Source organism: Notolepis coatsorum (genome assembly GCF_963971535.1).
Source record: "Notolepis coatsorum genome assembly, chromosome: 16".
Taxonomy (NCBI): domain Eukaryota; kingdom Metazoa; phylum Chordata; class Actinopteri; order Aulopiformes; family Paralepididae; genus Notolepis; species Notolepis coatsorum.
Genome location: NC_140180.1, coordinates 15855178 through 15874938, shown reverse-complemented (window position 1 = coordinate 15874938; position 19761 = coordinate 15855178). Strand labels below are relative to the sequence as shown.

General features: G+C 44.0%; 1 protein-coding gene across 2 annotated transcripts in view; it reads right to left on the bottom strand.

Annotated features, from left to right (window-relative positions):
* Positions 1 to 18740, bottom strand: part of ctbp1l (C-terminal binding protein 1-like) — a 68241-nt gene extending 49501 nt beyond the window's left edge. For both annotated transcript variants that reach the window (XM_084332424.1, XM_084332425.1), the window contains exons 1-3: positions 18663 to 18740; positions 17319 to 17377; positions 16762 to 16922 (exon numbers count right to left, since the gene is read on the bottom strand). In XM_084332424.1, coding sequence (XP_084188550.1) covers positions 16762 to 16819 — 58 coding nt within the window. In that variant the 5' untranslated portion in view covers positions 16820 to 16922; positions 17319 to 17377; positions 18663 to 18740. The remainder of the gene's footprint in view (positions 1 to 16761; positions 16923 to 17318; positions 17378 to 18662) is intronic.
* Positions 18741 to 19761: the final 1021 nt, after the last annotated feature.

Sequence of the window (19761 nt, the reverse complement as noted above, 5' to 3'; positions counted from 1 at the left end):
ACAATCTTTCCGTTATAGATTAGATCCATTACAATCTTTCTGTTATAGATTAGATCTATTACAATCTTTCTGTTATAGATTAGATCCATTACAATCTTTCTGTTATAGATTAGATCTATTACAATCTTTCTGTTATAGATTAGATCTATTACAATCTTTCCGTTATAGATTAGATTTTACAATATTTCTGTTATAGATTAGATCCATTACAATCTTTCTGTTATAGATTAGATCTATTACAATCTTTCTGTTATAGATTAGATCTATTACAATCTTTCTGTTATAGATTAGATCTATTACAATCTTTCTGTTATAGATTAGATCTATTACAATCTTTCTGTTATAGATTAGATCCATTACAATCTTTCTGTTATAGATTAGATCCATTACAATCTTTCTGTTATAGATTAGATCTATTACAATCTTTCTGTTATAGATTAGATCCATTACAATCTTTCTGTTATAGATTAGATCCATTACAATCTTTCTGTTATAGATTAGATTTTACAATCTCTGTTATAGATTAGATCCATTACAATCTTTCTGTTATAGATTAGATCTATTGCAATCTTTCTGTTATAGATTAGATCCATTACAATCTTTCTGTTATAGATTAGATCCATTACAATCTTTCTGTTATAGATTAGATCTATTACAATCTTTCCGTTATCTATTACAATCTTTTTATTACATTTATTGTATTTATTCTTCATAGATTTTAATGAGAAAGATCCATTACAAATTCCCCGGGAGGTTTTAATATCAATTCTCTGCTCATTTTATGCCCGTCTGTAATTAATTGCAACTGCAAATTATGCCCATGTCTATTTTGTGTCTACATCACTGCCGTGAGGCCCTGCGGCTGCAATTCTTGTATGAAAGGTGCTCTACAAATAAAAGTGTATTATTATTATTACACACGTGTATCGATCAATCCGTCCATATACTTAAAGGGGCACTTCAAAGAAAAAACAATGCAGATTTATTTTGCATGTAATCTCTCACACACGTCCAAAAACCTCTAAACCGTTTTGCACACGTTCATTTAGTTTCAACAGTTATTGAGAGTAAATAAGAGTTTGAATATGACCACCAGTGATGTCATCAGGACATCGAATCCTTGTGTTGTGTAAATTACAGCTCCATGAAATGACAAGGTAGCAGTTCCTATATAAGGTATTGCCATTTTCTCCATCGACGACATCATTTCACGGAGCTGTAATTAACACGACACAAGGATTCAACGTCCCCCGATGCCATCACTGGTGGTGGCCATATTCACGCTCAAAATCCGTCAAACCAAATGAACGCGTGTGCAACGCGCGGTTTAGGAGGTTTTTGGATGCATGTGTGTGAGATTACGTGCAAAAACCAAATAACTTCCTTTGTGTGTGAAGTGGCCCCCTTTGATATAGTGAAACGCTCCTTTACGGCGTCAAAGAGACCTATAATGGCCCCGGGGCCGGTTGAAAAGACACAGATGGAGCCTGGTACTTTCAAGTTGCCACGTCCAGGAAGCGGACCGACAGACACTGTATAGAGCGGAGCGTACAGAGACGTAAATGGGGGGGGGGGGTGGGGTGGGGGGTGGGGCGGGAGACGAGAGAGGAGGTGGAGTATGACTACTGGGGGAGGGGTGGAGAGAGACTGCGGCTCTTGGAGAGAGAGAGAGAGGTGGGTGGGTTGGGGGTTCATGTGGGGGTCTGAGTCATGACCTAAATTCCCTCGTCTGGAGGAGTCAGCCCACCCCCCCCCCCCACCCACCCTCTGCAATTCTACGACCCCGCCCCCAGACACATGCACACACTTCAGACGTGCACATGTGCATGTGTAGATCAATAGATACAACGGTTGTTGTAAAAGAAAAAATTATAAACATGATCCAGGCTATAAATACACAACTAGGTCATACATCACTACTGTCAAACTAAGGTCACAAGAATGTAAATTAATAGTAGAGCATAAACTGCCGCTGGCCATACAAGACGCTCCTTCTAGCACCTTCTTTCCTTCCTTCCTCCCTCCCTCCTCACCCCGGCTCTTCAACTGGCCTTCTCAAAACATAACGGCAGCATAAAGTGCACCAGGTAGCAGAGGCAGCCCCCCGCGCGCACACACACACACAGACACACTGCACAGTGCACACACACACACACAGGGTCTCCTGTCCCTCTGCATGACAGGTGTGCAGGCTGGGGGGGGGGGGGGGGGGATCTGGAACATTTCCTTGGACAGAGGGCAAGTGACCGTGGAGGAGGGAACAGAGGTGGTAGCAGAGGGGGGGTAGGGGGGCAAAACAAATATTTGTGAACACTTCCTCTGACGTGGGAGCATTTCCCCAACGCATGCACATACACACAATATAAACCAGTCACAAAACAAAACTGCACAATCTACCACACTCTAATTGCCCCGGGGGGACTCAGTGTATTACAAGGGGGTATCTACATATTTTTTTCAGTACAGTAAGTGACGGAAGCAGAGTGGCTGAGCTGTTCACCAGTGGCATCGTCTGGTTGTAACTTACAACGTGCACGCACTACAGGTCCGAGATCGGTTTTCTTTACCCCCTCATTTGATATCTCATTTGATATCCGTCGCGGATATCAAATGAGCCTATGAGTGACGGATGGACACGGCTAGCTAATGTTACAGCGCGGAATGATTCCATCACGACGTGCGAGTTCGCTCACCTAGCTAACGTTAATAGTCACACAAGCCTATCTAACCTGAACCCTACCATGAGCCTAGCTAACCCAAACCATACCATGAGCCTAGCTAACCCAAACCATACCGCAAGCCTAGCTAACCCAAACCATACCGCAAGCCTAGCTAACCCAAACCATACCACAAGCCTAGCTAACCCAAACCATACCGCAAGCCTAGCTAACCAAAACCATACCACAACAAGCCTAGCTAACCCAAACCATATCACAACAAGCCTAGCTAACCCAAACCATACCGCAAGCCTAGCAAACCCAAACCATACCACAACAAGCCTAGCTAACCCAAACCATACCACAACAAGCCTAGCTAACCCAAACCATATCACAACAAGCCTAGCTAACCCTAACCATACCACAAGCCTAGCTAACCCAAACCCTACCACAAGCCTAGCTAACCCAAACCATATCACAACAAGCCTAGCTAACCCAAACCATACCACAACAAGCCTAGCTAACCCAAACCATACCACAAGCCCAGCTAACCTACCACAAGCCTAGCTAAACCTAGCTCTACCACAAGCCCAGCTAACCTACCACAAGCCTAGATAACCCTAGCTCTACCACAAGCCTAGCTAACCTACCACAAGCCTAGCTAACCCTAGTTCTACCACAAGCCTAGCTAACCTACCACAAGCCTAGCTAACCCTAGCTCTACCACAAGCCCAGCTAACCTACCACAGGAGTAGATAACCCTAACTCTACCACAAGCCCAGCTAACCTACCACAAGCCTAGATAACCCTAACTCTACCACAAGCCTAGATAACCCTAACTCTACCACAAGCCTAGCTAAACGAAGGGTAGGCTCTTTTTTCATTTTCCTCTTCTTTATTAACACAGAGTGAGGCAGTTAAAACTATGCTGCAGCTGCTCTGTCCGTGTCTCTTACGCTGTCCTGCTCCCGTCTCCTGTCTCACACACACACACACCTCTACCCCCCTGGTTTAACGTTGAATGTCCCTCTCTTCTCACCTGCTCTAGGTCGTGCATACTTTCCTTATTATGAATCCATTTTTACAACTTGCATATTAGCCTCCTCAGTTGCTAGCCACACAATCTCGCTCACACACTCTCTCTCTCTCTCGCACACACAAACAAACACACAGTGACACCCCGCTTACGGTTATGATGGTTAGTGAATAAAGCATATACTTGGGTATTCCCCATCCCCTACAACCACCACATTCAAACTTGCAATTTCAACGTTTAGCGACGAGCCATTTGAATTCAATTAAACTCTGCAACACGAAGAAACCCCCCACCCCCCACAGTACACACACTTTCACGCTTGGACATGTTGAAAAGTACAGCGATTGCTAAATGAGATCCTTAAAGTTCAATCATGAAGGTCAAACCAGTATCGCATAACATTCCCTGGCCACATTTCTCCATGATTACACTATTTCATCATCGCAGAGGAGAAAAAGCACTACAAACAGGGTCCTGGACCCCGGTCTGCCCACCGGTCGGCAGCGGGCACCGGGCCCCGCCTTCAAAAGACACCCGCCGCCGGCCAGGGGAATCTTTCTGGGGGGGGGGGCTGATATCTTAAAGGAGCAGGGGGCTGCAAGAGGACTAAGCTACTGCAACCCGGTGGAAGCGTGAGCCATTCCCTGGTAACTAGCCCTGTAGTCTGCCGCGTACAATATCCTACAGAGAGACCGCGTCGGATAAGAAAAGAAGGGCTCTCTGGGAGAATATGCGAGTATGCCTACACACACACACACACACACACACAGAGAGATACACACAGAGACACGGTAATTTGAGTAAAGGACGCTGGTGGACTCGAGGCCTGCAGAGCGAAAGCATGGCCCGCGCGCACACAATGCAATTCATTCAGTGCTTCATTCATTCTCCCTCCCTCTTTCTTTCCCTCCCTCTCCTTCTTCTCTCTCTCTCTCTCTCTCCCTCTCCCTCTGGCCTTTGGAGGAGTGAGAGCGGAGAGAGGGAGAGGTGAGGGGGGAGGGGCAGGGGCATGATAATGCAGCAAGCAGCGGTACTCCACCCAGACACAGCCAGACACAGATACACACACACGCACACGGTTATTCAATTTCTCTTAACGGCTACGACGACACACTTACGCGCGCCAACGAGCAAAAAAGGGAAACTGCACACACACGGCTGCCTGCACCACACCCAAACCCCATATCTCCCCCCCCCCCCCCCCACCGTTCCCAAGCACGACTCCAAAACACACATTTTAAAGACACACAAGCACTGGGCCTAACCTTGCATTATGAAGTCTGTCAGCCTGTCTTCCTCTCTCCCTCTTCCTCCCTCTCTCTCTCTCTCTCTCACACACTCTCTCTCTCTCTCCTCGCTCTCCCTCTATCGTTTTTTATTTTTTCCTCCCTCTCTCTCTCTCTGTCAGACTGTTCTTGGCTGGCCGGATCCCAGCTGTCATCCACACCCAGCCCCTCCCCCACGGGCCAACCTCCAATCACGGGCGGCACTATTGAGGGCCGGCCAACCAGCACTAACCTCATTAGCATAGCCAGGCTGCGGCTGGGGGGGGTGGGGGGGGGTGGTTTGGGCTGTTGTCGTTTTTTAAAGAGACAGCTGGCCCGTTTCCCTGCAGTCTCGACCGCGACCCTTCACCTCGTCCTCTCTCTCGCTCTCTCTCTCTCCTGCCCGTCTCCAGGGACTCTTCCAGAGCGTTCCCTCCATTTTAGTTCTCCATTATCTCTCATCTGCATCGTCTACCACTCTCTCCTGCAGAGTCTCCAAAAAACGCACAATCCTCTTGGAAATACCCCGACAACTTCATGGTAGAAAACGTGCCACGCCACTTCATTTACTTGTGGAGATACTCTGGGTTAATATATATATATATATATATTTTCTCTTGCCAATTCGCAAATCCATCTCCGGGTCATCATCCGATCAATGAGCCGATGAGGACCGAGATAATGACCGTCCCAACTTCACAACAGCCACCTCGTCCCCACCCCCCCCCCCCCCACCCCCCCCCACCCCCGGCTGATACCAGCCACCCCCCCCGGCATTTTTGATGGTAGAATTATTGTCAGAGGAAATATCATGGCTTCCACGATTATTATAATATAAAATATGATTTATAATGACCAAATTAAAAAAAGATATATATAATATATATATATAAATCTATCTTCCTTTTGAATAAAATAAGTCACATGATGCAGAATGTGTTTTATTGAAAATAATCAATGTCAAAAAGAGTAGCCTATATAGCAGAGACTCTCTCAGACACACACACACAGCCTATTAGCAGACTTAATGATTTTGGAATATTTCAAATACAGCTAATGAACTGAACTATTGATGATGATGACATCATTTATCACCATCACCCAGCCAGTAACGCTCGGCTCCCTAACGAGCAGAAGCGCGGCGCTACCCCGCGCGCACGCCAGATTGCCGGTGACGGAGTGGAGTGGGCGACTGACTGACCACAGCGAGCCGTGCGCGGCGGCCCCCGGCTCGGCACGCCGCGAGGAGGGAGAGTCTCTGGCCTGTCCCGTTCACCCAGCGGTGACCCCCACGTCACGACGACATCACCTCCAATGAAACTAAAGCACACCAGCACAGAATATACCTGCATGCAATACTTCTATATATACCTACTTATACACCTGCATTGAACATATATAACTCTGTATGATAGCATGTACAATGATGCTGTGCTGTGCTGTATATACCGCATATAGGGCTGGCCGGTATGGTCTAAAATTTATATCACACAGTATAATTTGAAGCATAGACGGTAACGGTATATATCACGGACGGTACATTCATTTATATATAAATATAAATATATAAATGCTTCTGAAGGGGTAAAACACTGGTGCTATTACTGTACTCTTGTATTACTAGGACATGTTACATGTAATAGGTTTGAGTTTGAGGTTTGAGCGTCCCAAGTTGCCATAGTTGATGATGTCACACCAGGATGTCATTGTCAACACAGATATCCAGCTTAATCACCTGTACATTGTATACTATGTACAGGTGATTATACAGAGGTGTAGTCTGAATCACCTGTACATTGTATACTATAGGGAGGTGTAGTCTGACGTCACTGGTTGTTCCACCCGTATTAGGGATTTATCATTGGGAAAATGGATTATCGGCTATTGTAACAATTCTGCTGCATGGAAATTGAAAAGCTTTCCATTTTTGCACAAAATGAGTTCCCTTCTTATCACTAACATTATTGTTTAGACATTTTTGGTTGAAATAAAATTTCGCAGGTTTTTTTTATGATCAATTGCGAATATTTTCATGTTGAGCTATAGATTGTGGATGAATAAGCACAGAAATGTACACCATGCCAATGTTAATGCTTTATTTGTTTTAAACAAGGCGATTTAGAAATGGGCAATGGGGGACATTGCGTCGGACAGAGGGTGGAACACGAAAAACGGCAATGACGTTACACCTCCCTATTGCACTTTACTGTTACATTGGCAGTAAACTTCTTTTCATTGTACTGTACTTGCTGTATAATGACAATACATTTGAATTTTATCTAACTGAGGAGTGCTCCACTGTGAAGAGCTGTAGCTGTTTTGAGCAGACTCCATAACATTTCCTTAACTCTTTTCCTGCCAAACCCGAGAAAATTCAAGTTTTGTCGCCAACCGTTGAACGCCAAACCCGACTTTTCTCTGTTTTTTATCCTTTGATCTTTTTCCTTTGATCCCCGTTCTAAACACTCTGCCGGAGCTCCCTGGCACAACTGCCTACGTTGGAATTGAAATGACGATCGAATCTCGCCAGGTCGCAGTATCGCCTACCTTTTGAACTGGGATAGTTTAGTGTGGGGCCACTTTAGCACACACACAAACTGCAAGAACTCCTCCCCCTCAGAGGGAATCAGGACAGAGCGATCGCTCAAGAGATTTTCTCGCCTCAAACTTATTGTTTCCCATATACACGAGTATACACATATACAAGAGTAATCGCGATCACGATGGGATCACTGGGATTATTCTTTTTGGAGTACCTTCTGGCTAAGGTAAGGTCTATTCTAGGTCTATTTTACCTAACCTAAAATATGTTTTTGTACCGATCACAGTGTCGTATTTTACCGGACCTAAAACATGCTTTTGGTAACGATCGCAGTTTCTAGTTAAAACGAACCCCCCCACCCCCCGAGGATTTTGTGAAGACACATATGTATGGTATATACCTTTGATTTTGGGTTTGAGGCGAGCAACCCGAACGATTTGGGCATAATGCATATAAAAAGACTGGATTATTTTGGAAAGGGGCGATGTTTAGCATGGAATAGCGCACAAACTACAGTATGTAGAAATGAACTGGTTAGTCAGTCTTGGACTATAAACAATGCCTGTCAAATGAGCCATACTATTGTCTCCATAGCTATAATACAGAACACACGATGGGTCCGCAAACATCGCTAAAATGGTCGATAACGCTGGCACCATTGAGTAAAGATGGGAAAAGAGCGTGGCGGTCAATGAGTTTAAGGTTAGACTCAGTAACATTACCTTAACGTTAGACTCAGTAACATGACCTTAACGTTAGACTCAGTAACATTACCTTAACGTTAGACACCTTAACATTACCTTAACGTTAGACTCAGTAACATTACCTTAACGTTAGACTCAGTAACATTACCTTAACACTTTCAGTGCCTTTGATTAACGTTGATTTACCCCGTTGAATGCCACCATCCACTTCAATGTTAGCGTTAAAAACGCCTAATCTATGTTTTAAATTATGGCTATGTGTCTAATCTGCCAGTCGCTTATCAATGACTCGTTTGCAGTCAACATTGTCGAAACGGATTGTTTTTTTATCGGTTCATTTTCGTTTTATAGCATTTTGAAAAGCCCTCGTTTTCAAGTAAAATATAAAGATTCCATGATAAAAAGACATTTACTGGAATATTCTAGAATACACAAAAACTGTCATTTTTCGGCCTATTTATGAATCGTTTTCAAATAAACGCTAGATTATCGATAGTATATGTGTACGTATGCACGCTATGTATGCACGCTATAGACGCGAGCTGAAATATCGATTATCTTATTTCCTCATCAGTGATCACAGCCAAACAGCCACATCACACATAGGGCAAAAGCTGAAATCTCCGTGAAAACCAGTATGATTATCCTAAGACTGATAAAATAGATTCCTTACCTTAGATCAGATGTTCTCCAAAAAGATTATTCCAATTCCTGATCGCCATTCCAAATATCGATCACGCTTATTGATTGATTATTGGATGCTGTAAATATATATTCCAGGCTGATTTCCGTCCCGCGAGCAGATCCCTCTTGAGCAGACTGCTCGCCAGCACAAGGAGCCAGTTGGCTCCCCCCCCCCCCCCCCCCCAGAGATCTACTCTAAGCGACGGACCTGCAGTTACACAGGGATAGATGATAGGGGGCACTTTTTTCCAATCTGAGCTCCTGTAGGGGCTGGTGTACCAACGGGAGACTGTTGATGAAATATCGCTCAGATCGCTAATAAAAAAATAAAACGATATTTGTCGTCGTGGGCACTCAATGGGGGGGCTGATAAAACGAGATATGTCGTCCGTGGCACTGAAAGGGTTAATGTTAGCTAGCTTGTTTTGTTTTCTCAGGGATGCAAACTCATCAGTGGTGGAAAAGGTGACAAAGTGGATTTACATGTTTAACAGGTCACTTCAAATAATTTTTATTGCAGAGAAATGGGATCGTCAAATAAAGAAAAAATATATATTTTTAAGGCCAATACTTGGTGTCCGTGTATAGATAGAACATCGACACACTAAATATCGGGATACTATGGTGTATTGACGCCCCCTCCCCACACCATCTAAGACGGACCAACAATATTAGTGAGAACAACTCTCCCTAATCCAATAACAAGTGCTAAAACTAGGGATACACCGATCCAACTTTTTCAGTCCCGATACCGATACCTGGGCTTTGGGTATCGGCCGATACCGAGTACTGATCCGATACCCATTATTCAATTAATAAACTATGCCTCACTGTGTGGAAGAGACTGGGATCATTCTTTTGTGCAAGGCAACATCAGGCTTGACTTAAAACATAACTTTCCTAATTTAGTGAAACAAAATGTAACAAATTAACAGATATAAATGTCATCTTTTTTTTGTATCCACTTTTTCTCCTTATTTTTCTCCCATCCCAATTTCACTGTTTCCAATTCTCCCCTCCCCTGTCTTGAACGTTGCTCGCATATGCCTCCCACAGGTCAGTCGTAGGGAGGATAGAAGCCTTGCATCACGTGTCCCCTCCGGTACACGAGGAGGCAGCCTGTCACATCTTTTCACCTGCCAGCGCGGACTCTCATTGGCGAGGTGTAACGTGTGGGAGGCTCACACTACCTCCGCCATTTCCTGTCTCTGTTGTGCAGGCGTCCCCCAACCGACCTGTAGGAGTCGCTGTCCACAGCGTCCAGATTACCACGCATCGACTTCCACCCGCTGGCTCTGCCAGTATGACGGCCGGCAGACGGATTTGAACCCGGTGTCTCTTGCGTTGGTGACAAGCGCAATGTCCGCTGCGCCACCTGTACTATATATTGTAATACAATTTATTGAATAAAGCATACAAATAAAAATAAATTTAAAGTAAAAAAAATTATAATATTCAAATAGTCTCCGATACACGATCTAGCTATTTTAGTCATATCGGGGCAGATATCCGATATCAATATCGGATCGGTGCATGATCATCCCTAGCTAAAACTTAAACTTGTGATGTCATGAAGTATAAAGTCTGGAGCTGCTCCATTGATAATGAATTGGGTAAGATGGTACAGGTGACAGTGAGCGCACCCAGGGGGATGTTCTGAGTATACGGGTATAATCTGTTTCAGAAGTGAGAACACGACCATAGAATAAAGCTCATTTCAGTAGTAAAACTCAAAACAAATACTCTGTGGGTCCACAAAATCAGTCTCCCATTCATCCATGGAGCAACTCCAGACTTTATATACCAAAGACACAAGTTTGATTCTTACTTCTCTGGTTTCTGGCTTTGGGAGAGTAGCTCATGTTCACAAATATTGATTGAACTTTCCTAGGCCGTGGAAAAAACATATTAGAATTCCTAAACGAGTGATGTTCCCCTTTAATACATCCAAGTAAAACTACAGAACAGGAGGACATGTTTGTCTCACCATCACTCTTGGCAGCGTATGTTATGAGTCTACATACAATATGCATATTAGCATCGCTTGTGTTCTTTATATGCGCGCGCACACACACACTACAGCTAATTAACTTTAAGACCCGTTAATGCTACAGTTCAATTACATTTAAGGCCAATTTTGCAATACAAATACCTTAATGAGTTCCACTTCTGAGTGAATATATTGTCAGTTCTAAATTATTAGCCAAAATACATTTGTCCAAATATGTTTAATTTGAAACAATGTGCAATTATGCATTAATCATTACAATAGTCTAACCGATGCCCCTGCTGCTGTGTTATTAGATTGTCTCTTATTATTAGTTGCAATTCGTGATTCTGGGGACATTTTAAAAAGGGGGGATGTGGGGCGGAGATCTGGGGAATAACCGGCGCATTGCTAGAGTGCGGTCGACAAGTTGGCTTTGTTCTCCGCTAGCTTCCTCCCTCAGGGAAAAAGAGAAACCGCTAAAACCTTGCCTTGTGCTTTCTCTGGGGTATTCCTCCGACCAAAACAAATACCTTCGTGACAAAAAAAAAGTTGTTCGGAGACCGGCCGGACTTATCTGGGATCCCTCCTGGTGGAAGATCTGGTAGTGTGTAACCCCCCCCCCCCCCCCCCGTCATGTGGTCTGAAACCACAATGACTTCAAGATCCCAGATTGAGTTGTGTAGTGTGAGCAGCACAGCGCGCCGCATACATTCAGACAGTGGTCTGCAGGGACAACGTTTTTGACCACCCTCTTTTCCTTCCCAGTTCTGTCCCCAGGCATGCTCAGTTGTATTTAGACCAGCATCAGATCAGATTTAATAATAACAAAGAGGTGAGAATAATCAGAGGGATGGATAACACCCCCCCCCCCCCCCCCCCCCCCAAAACAAACCCACCCAAATTCAAACACGAATCACACAAATTGCTTTTTTTTTTTTACTTGGGCAAACAGGGATGGATGGTGATCTCGAACACGCATAGATGATACATTGGACCCTGGCAGTCAATTTCATCTGCATGTTTTGCAAATTCGATATCCAACAACCATCTGGTCTTTTTTGTATTTTTTTTTTACGCTGCCAATTTAAGGCCCTTTTTTGGCAGATATAAGGCCGGGATGTCGGTTCCCTCCTCTGCAGTCTTCACAGCGAGTCGTCACGCTGCTCGTTAGCAGTGACGCTCAAGAGACGGTGACCGCGTGCACACAAACACAAGTGACTCGCCAGAGTAGTTTCCAAAGGGCAATGTCGCAACGCAGGGCTGAATACCGTAAATACATATTGTAGCTTCTAAAAATTCTCATGGTTTGGGAACCGTGAGGTTTTCCAACTACGGATAGGGTGAAACCGGTTAAATCCCTAATTATAACAAAATTAATTTGTAATAGACCAAAATGGCACTGTTCACATCCCCTGTTATCATTACAAACCCAAAGAGAATTAGGACTTAAAAAGCTTTTAACCTGAATGGCTGCATCCCATCGTTGTGTTACGAGGACATGTAATAAACATCTATAAAACCTACCAATACAGGGTATGTGCAGGTTTCAACAAGTTTCATTCAAGACATTTGAAGACCTTTTTAATACCACTTAAGAGCTAAATTGAAATTTAACAATTTCACAACCATGCTAGCAAAAAGGAAAACCCCAAAAAACCACACGGCGACACTGAACTGGCGGCTGCACTTAAAATTGTATTAAATTCTTGTGTGTTCCATAAAAGCTCTTGCCAGACACACCAAGCTCCCAGTAGCCCCCACAAAAAACATTTTAAATATTTAACCTCTTTTTTAATCTTTGACGGTGAATAACATGCAAACAATTGCCACGTGCTCATTCAGCACCTTCTTGAGATCATGTGTACAAAGAAATCTAAGCAAATGAATAAAGGGAAGATGATTAAACAGGAGATTTTGTAGAGTCGGTACTGAATTCTGCCATCCGGACAAATGCTATTTGAAATATGATTATAGAATATCAGGCCTATAAATTACCTTATTATGGCCAAGTTGCACATCTATGGATCAGGCCAAATCTCCCCTTTCCAATGGCAGAGTTCAATCTGGATTTAGTATCACCAGGCGTGATTCACAAACAGTGAATGAAATCTACTGTAAGTACAGTTACTTTTTTATAATGTAAATTTCTCCGCCATTTTATCAGATTGCAACAGCGGTTTTTGGTAGACGTTCACAGAAAGGTAGAGAAACGAACTGCGTTCTGTTTTATGGCAATGACGTTCAGATTTGAGGCATATGATCCAGAAAAATAAAAGTAAATCTAGAAGTCAGATGATTGACAGGGCTGGCGTGAGCCAGGAAGTGTAGTTTTTTTTTTATTCGAAAGCCCATCGAAAGGCCTGGGTCTCCTCTCCTCAGACTACAAACTAATAACACTTAAAACCATTGGCAAACAAACAGTGATAAAAATATATATGATTAAATTTAAGACCCCCCCCCCCCCCCCATCCAATACATTTTAAGACCTTAAATTGAGAATTATGAATTTAATACCCTGCAGATACCCTGCAAAGTGTTCCATGTCCCGAGAGCTCAGACACATCACACCGCAACCCCCCCCCCCCCCCCCCCCCCTAATAAGACACTCTGGCGGGTGACGGCGTCACGTGGCAGAGACCTGGCAGAGAACACGAGAGGTTAGTTTCACCCGATTACGTCCTGGCCCCTGGTCCAGTCTGGTCGTCCTCCGATCTCCCTTTCCCCTCCAGGTCACTCATCCCACGCCTCCGAGTGACCGGGCCCTCCCTCACCCAACAACTATAAAGTGTGTTATAAGAGTGGCTCACCTCTAACCAAATATAGCTCAAGATTGTATAATTCCATGGGGAATTTTGTCACGTCTTTATTCAACCAGCCAGGTCATGCAAGAAGTCGGTTTGCTGATGTTCAACCCTAATCCTACCATTCTGTTTGTCAGGAGGACATGTGGGCGAGACAAGAGGGCCCACCTGTCAGAGAGCAGACCTCTAGTGAACTGCAGACACCATCTCCTCAGCTTTCCTCGAGCCTGGCTCCTACCGCAGTTATAATCAGTTGAGGAAAAGAGAAATACAAGGTATAGCTAGCTTTAAAAAATAAGTTGAGATCTCACTTACAAGAGAGCCAATGGATATGAAAGTGATAATGTAGAGCCATGTGACATTTTTGTTACCTTGATGTGTTCCGTTATCGTTTGATTGTGTGTTTCTATGGGTCTGTATGACACACTGTTTTAATTTTGTCATGTTGTAAAGTTGTTTTTCGGACCGCGGGAAGACTAGCTGGCGTCTTTGCGTTAGCTAATGGGGATCCTTGTCAATAAACAATAAACTAGAGGTTCTGCTCTCCACTAGGTGAGCCCTCGGTTTCTCTCGGGGCGGGGGTGCTGGTGGAGCTCTCGAGACAGAGCACGACGGTAAGTTATATGTCCGATCATCATATTGTTTCCCCCCGACAACTGAATGGTAGGATTAGGGTTGAAAATCTTAACCCACTACCACACTACAAAGGGTTGAGAGACCTGCCTGGTTGAATAACCGATGTGTCAAACTTCCCCATGGTCTTGGGGCGGTCAGGTGGCGTAGCGGAGATTGTGCTCGTCACCCATGCAAGAGGCTGCGGTCTCGACTCCCGGAGAGTCAGCATTGCCTTGGCTTGGGCTGATCGCTATACTAACTCGTTTGGCTGAGTTAGGGGGAGGGAAGCCGTGGGTGGGTCCTGGGAGTTGTGGACAGCGACCCCTACAGTTCGGTCGGGGCGCCTGCACAGCGAGGGTAGGATCTGGAGAAAGGTAGTGTGACCTTCCACACGTTACACTCTCCCGGTGAGAATCTGCGCTGCCAGGCTGGCTGCCGGCTGGCTGCACATGTGTCGGAGGACAGCATGCGACAGTCTCCGGCCTCCCGGACCAACAGTAGGGTTGGGTGCGCAACAACCAGGAAGGGGGTTGGGAATTGGCATAACGACTAACGGTGGGATGGGAGAAAAATTGGAAAAAAGGAGGGGGAAAAAAAGATAATAATAAAAAAAAATAAAATAAAAAATCCCCATGGAATTATACAATCTTGAGCTATATTTGGTTAGGGGTGAGCTACTCTTATAACACACTTTATAGTTGTGGGTGAGGGAGAGCCCTGGCTCTCGGAGGCGTGGGATGAGTGACCTGGAGGGGGAAAAGGAGATTGGAGGACGACCAGACCAGGACATAATTATCGGGTGAAACTAACCTCTTGTGTTGACTGTTCTGCGTTTGTCAAGTAGCTTCGGCCACTTACTAGTCGAGTTGGGTATCACTTGATTCAGTCTCTCCAATACGATAATTCTCTCATCATCATATGCCCCAAGACTGTTAACAATCATTGATTTGTTGTTAGTTATATCATAACGGCCTTATTATTGTTATTAAATTTTAATATATCCATTGGGAGAAGTAGTTTGTGTATCTATTTCATACGCATCAAAAGACAAAACCCGTTGGTAACGCTATTGCTAGCTTTCGGAATCATGTTAATTAAGAGCCCACTTAATCAATTATGAGACTATCTAGCCAATTAGCAAAGGCAACCATTATAACAAACGTCAACAATCTTATAAATATCAAAATAATTGCTTACGGTCACCGATTGTCAAGAGGCTCATCCTGCAGTGTCCTGTTCAGCTGTTCTCTCAGCTCTGACAGCAGGTACTGTTGCTCTCAGGTCACTAACGTTACTCTACCGTCTGTCAGGCAGCTCAGGTCACTAACGTTACTCTACTGTCTCTCAGCTCAGGTCACTAACGTTACTCTACTGTCTCTCAGCTCAGGTCACTAATGTTACTCTACTGTCTCTCAGCTCAGGTCACTAACGTTACTCTACTGTCTCTCAGCTCAGGTCACTAATGTTACTCTACTGTCTCTCAGCTCAGGTCACTAACGTTACTCTACTGTCTCTCAGCTCAGGTCACTAACGTTACTCTACTGTCTCTCAGCTCAGGTCACTAACGTTACTCTACTGTCTCTCAGCTCAGGTCACTAACGTTACTCTACTGTCTCTCAGCTCAGGTCACTAACGTTACTCTACTGGCATCATGTATACGAGCCTCAGTGATGAAGAAAAGTTTGCAAATCACTTCATTTAAATATCAGTGTTTAATGTCTGACCAGCTCTCAATGTAAGTTCTTAACAACAGCAGACCACACTCACCAACAATATGCTTTACTCTTATCGTCCCTGAAGAGTCCAAAAGGACAATGAATCAAGTTTTATTTTCAATAACGTCGGGACGGCATTAATTTCTTATAAAGTATAGGCCCGAAAGACTTGAATGTATAAATATTGGTACTCCGTACCAATTAATGTCACAGACACAGAAGACTAGCACAATGCCATTTAATGATAATAAAGGGATTATCTATCGGTTATATTCAAAAATAAAATTAGTGGTTGGCATTTGGTCAAATAAAATGTAACTGTCGCTATTTAAAAAATAAAAAATAAAAGAATTAAAAGAAATGCACAGCCCCCCCCCCCCCCCACCACAGAATAAAAGTAGCTGTCAAAAAAGTCCCATACCAAGTAACAGTCATACGAGTACTCTGCATCAGTCGAGTGCTCACAGCGAAGTGCTTGTACGCGCACTTAGTGAGCAATGAGAGCCATCGGTGTCAATAAAAAAAAAAATATATATTTTGCCTTTGATTCTAAATTTGGCCCACCACCTGGGCCTCCCTTCAAGCCAAATATGTAAAATCACATTGTGCTAAGGCCTTGCATTTCAACATACTACATCATTCAAAATGTGACAGAAAGAAATTAAAGATATTAAGTACAGCCTATATAATATACCCCTCCCCCCATTACTCTGTATATGTGTATGTGATGAATAGTGCGTAAAAAAGCTCACCCTCACAGATGCGGTCCAATCTCTGCCGCTTGACTTTATGTTTGTCCATCAGAGCCATAGACTAAGCAGTCCTAACCCGGGACAGAGGACAGAACAGATCCAAGCACTCGGGAGCCCCTTCAAATGGACAGCACAAGAAGAAATCACCCAGTCGACTACACCTGCAAAACACAGACGGAGATGGTAGTTGGTGGTAGGTTAGATAGAAATCATATTTACATAATCCAATGTGTGAGTAAAAAAAAAAGACCAACGACAAAACAGAACAGTGTTGATGTCCTTAGTTGTATGTGCAAATAATTAATGTCGATTGAATCTTTGCTTTGGCATTAGGCCTAACTGACTCATGTAACAGGCACCAAAATCATGATCTAATCTCGTTTATGGCTACCCAGCAGTACCCACACTGACTGAATACACATGAATGTTAACATGAAGGTACCAGGGTTCGGGTGCATGAGCACAAATCATACCAGGCAGAAATAAAAACACTTCATCATATTGCACCATTAGTATATGGGCTCTAATGATCTCCAAGTGCATGCACACACACTTACCAGCAAAACAGGTCTGTTTATGTCTTTCTGCCAATCAGGTTGACAACTCTCCGTTTGCGCTGTAAACAAAATTGAGAAGGACTGTCTTTAAATGAGGAGTTCCACTGTGGTACACAAACCCAACAAGAGTCCAGCACACGATTACATGTAAGTTTTGATTAGCTTATCCAAAAGGTATGTCGTTAGACAAACACGTAGCCCATTTGTATCAATAGTTAGCTCATGTTCCAACAACAAATCATGTTTAACGTTACTTATCCTGCACCACCTTTAGGCTACATCTAAATAACAGGCATGATGATGATGATTTCGACCAACAACTTAACATTACCCCCCCCCCCCTAACCCTGCTACTAGAACTAAACCGTTAGCAAGCAAGCATTTTATTATTAGCTCCAATTACTACTAAGTGATAAAAACAACCGATGTTAGCCACAACACAGTGCAGTGTGTATCACGGGGATCAGATATGCAGGACGATCACCGACTAAACTAACAGTTGGCCAATTTGGAGAAACATAATATTATCAACAATAATTCAACCCAGCCGTCGTTAGTTACCGTTAGCTTAGCCACACAACTTAGCTAATGTTCCATTAGCTGGAGCTATTAAAGCATGTCGTTGCATAACATATTTATGTTTTACATGTAACACTAGCCAGTTCAGCTGCACAAAACAATACAAACTAAAATCCTAAACAACGTTTAGCTCTTTCAAAGTAACTCGCCGGCATAATGTTCTCCAACTTCTCTAAACTTGAACATTAGCTCGACTTCTCGTCTTGGCTAACGACAGGAGCTAATGTGAGCTAGATGCTAAGCTATCGAGTTGACGCTAGCGAGCCCCCAAACACAAACAGTGTTGTGTTTTTTTCCCTAATAAACTTTGAGAAAGAACACCAACGCACAACTCTAAAAGCATAAACCACACGCAATAGACCAGAGTTTGTTTTATCTGGCTACTAATAACGTTATTTCATTTGGTATATCCACATCCAAACAACTCAAACTGACGTTTGCAGAATTTGCTAGCTTTAGCCCCTTTTAGCTGCCATGCTATACTAGCTTAGCATTAGCCACCATGTTACTAGCTTAGCACTAGCCGCCATGCTACTAGCTAACCATGCTACTGCGTGTCGGTGGCGGAGCTGCAGCCCAGGTCGTCCGAGTTGTTATCAGCGGCGGCGACGGAGCGGCTACAGTGTGAACATCTGAACTACTGAGCTACACAACACACGGCTAACTAATGCGGGAAAACGTGGACCGACCCTCGCAATCAAGTTACACCGTGTATCGTTCGCAAATACCGACGCCGAATGGTACACAAACGATGGATTATTTTACCCCGATCAAACTCTTTTGGAGTAGTCAGTGTGCGCGCTGCTCCTTCGGTCGGTGTTCCCTCTCTCTCCCGATCGCCATGAAATCTGGAGAAGAGAAAAAGAGGAAGTCGCTGGTTCGCGGCCTCGCGGGGGGTCAGAGCTGTGAGTGTGGAAGACGCGCCAGTGGAGACTGGAAGGAGCGCCCTCACCTTCCACGGCGGGATGGCACTACTAGTAGTACTAGGATATTAAAATATAAAAACACCGATTACTATTAGGCTACCAGTTACCACTAACTAGTAATAATATACTAATAATACCCACGGTTTATTATTTTAATTAACTAGTTTCCATCCTCTTCAAGGGTACTACGACGACTATATGCTTGCACCTCATGGTACCAAAGCACCTCAAAGGCGCTAAAAACAAGATTACAAACATCTCAAAACAAACTGGTCAGACTACTGCCTTGACCTTACTCCTAGAACCCACCTCACCCCTGTGCACCTCTTTGACAACCTAGGATGGCTTAGAGTAGACGACAGAGTACAGCAATGTGCAATGGGCCTGGTCTACAAGATACACTACACGACCAAGGTACCCATGTACATGTCAAAATACTTCCCAAAGGTCAGTGAATACCACGATCACAACACCAGAGGGAGCTCCACAAATCATGTTAAACCCAGATTCGGCTCAAACAAGGGACTAAACACGTTTTGCAATTATGCCACATCAATGTGGAACGCCCTACCCACAGCTGTAAAGGAATGTGAATTACTACCCACTTTCAAAACCACTCTCAAAGAACACCTACGGGAGACTGCAATTCGAAACTGGCCCCTGTAAATGTCCCAACCCAACCCCCTCCAATGTACAGTAAATGACGAAGTATGGTTTTGTCAATATGTCAATGTACAGTTTTGCTTGTTGTACAGTGTCCCCCCCACCCAACCACCTCCAATGTACAGTCCCCCCCACCCCCCCACCCAACCCCAGCTACCCAACCTCCTCCAATGTACAGTTTCTACATCAAATGTATGTACTCTCTTTTCTGGACTCTTTTTGTATCACAAACAGTACTGTATTTGCAAATCTGGTATGTCATAAATGTATAGATG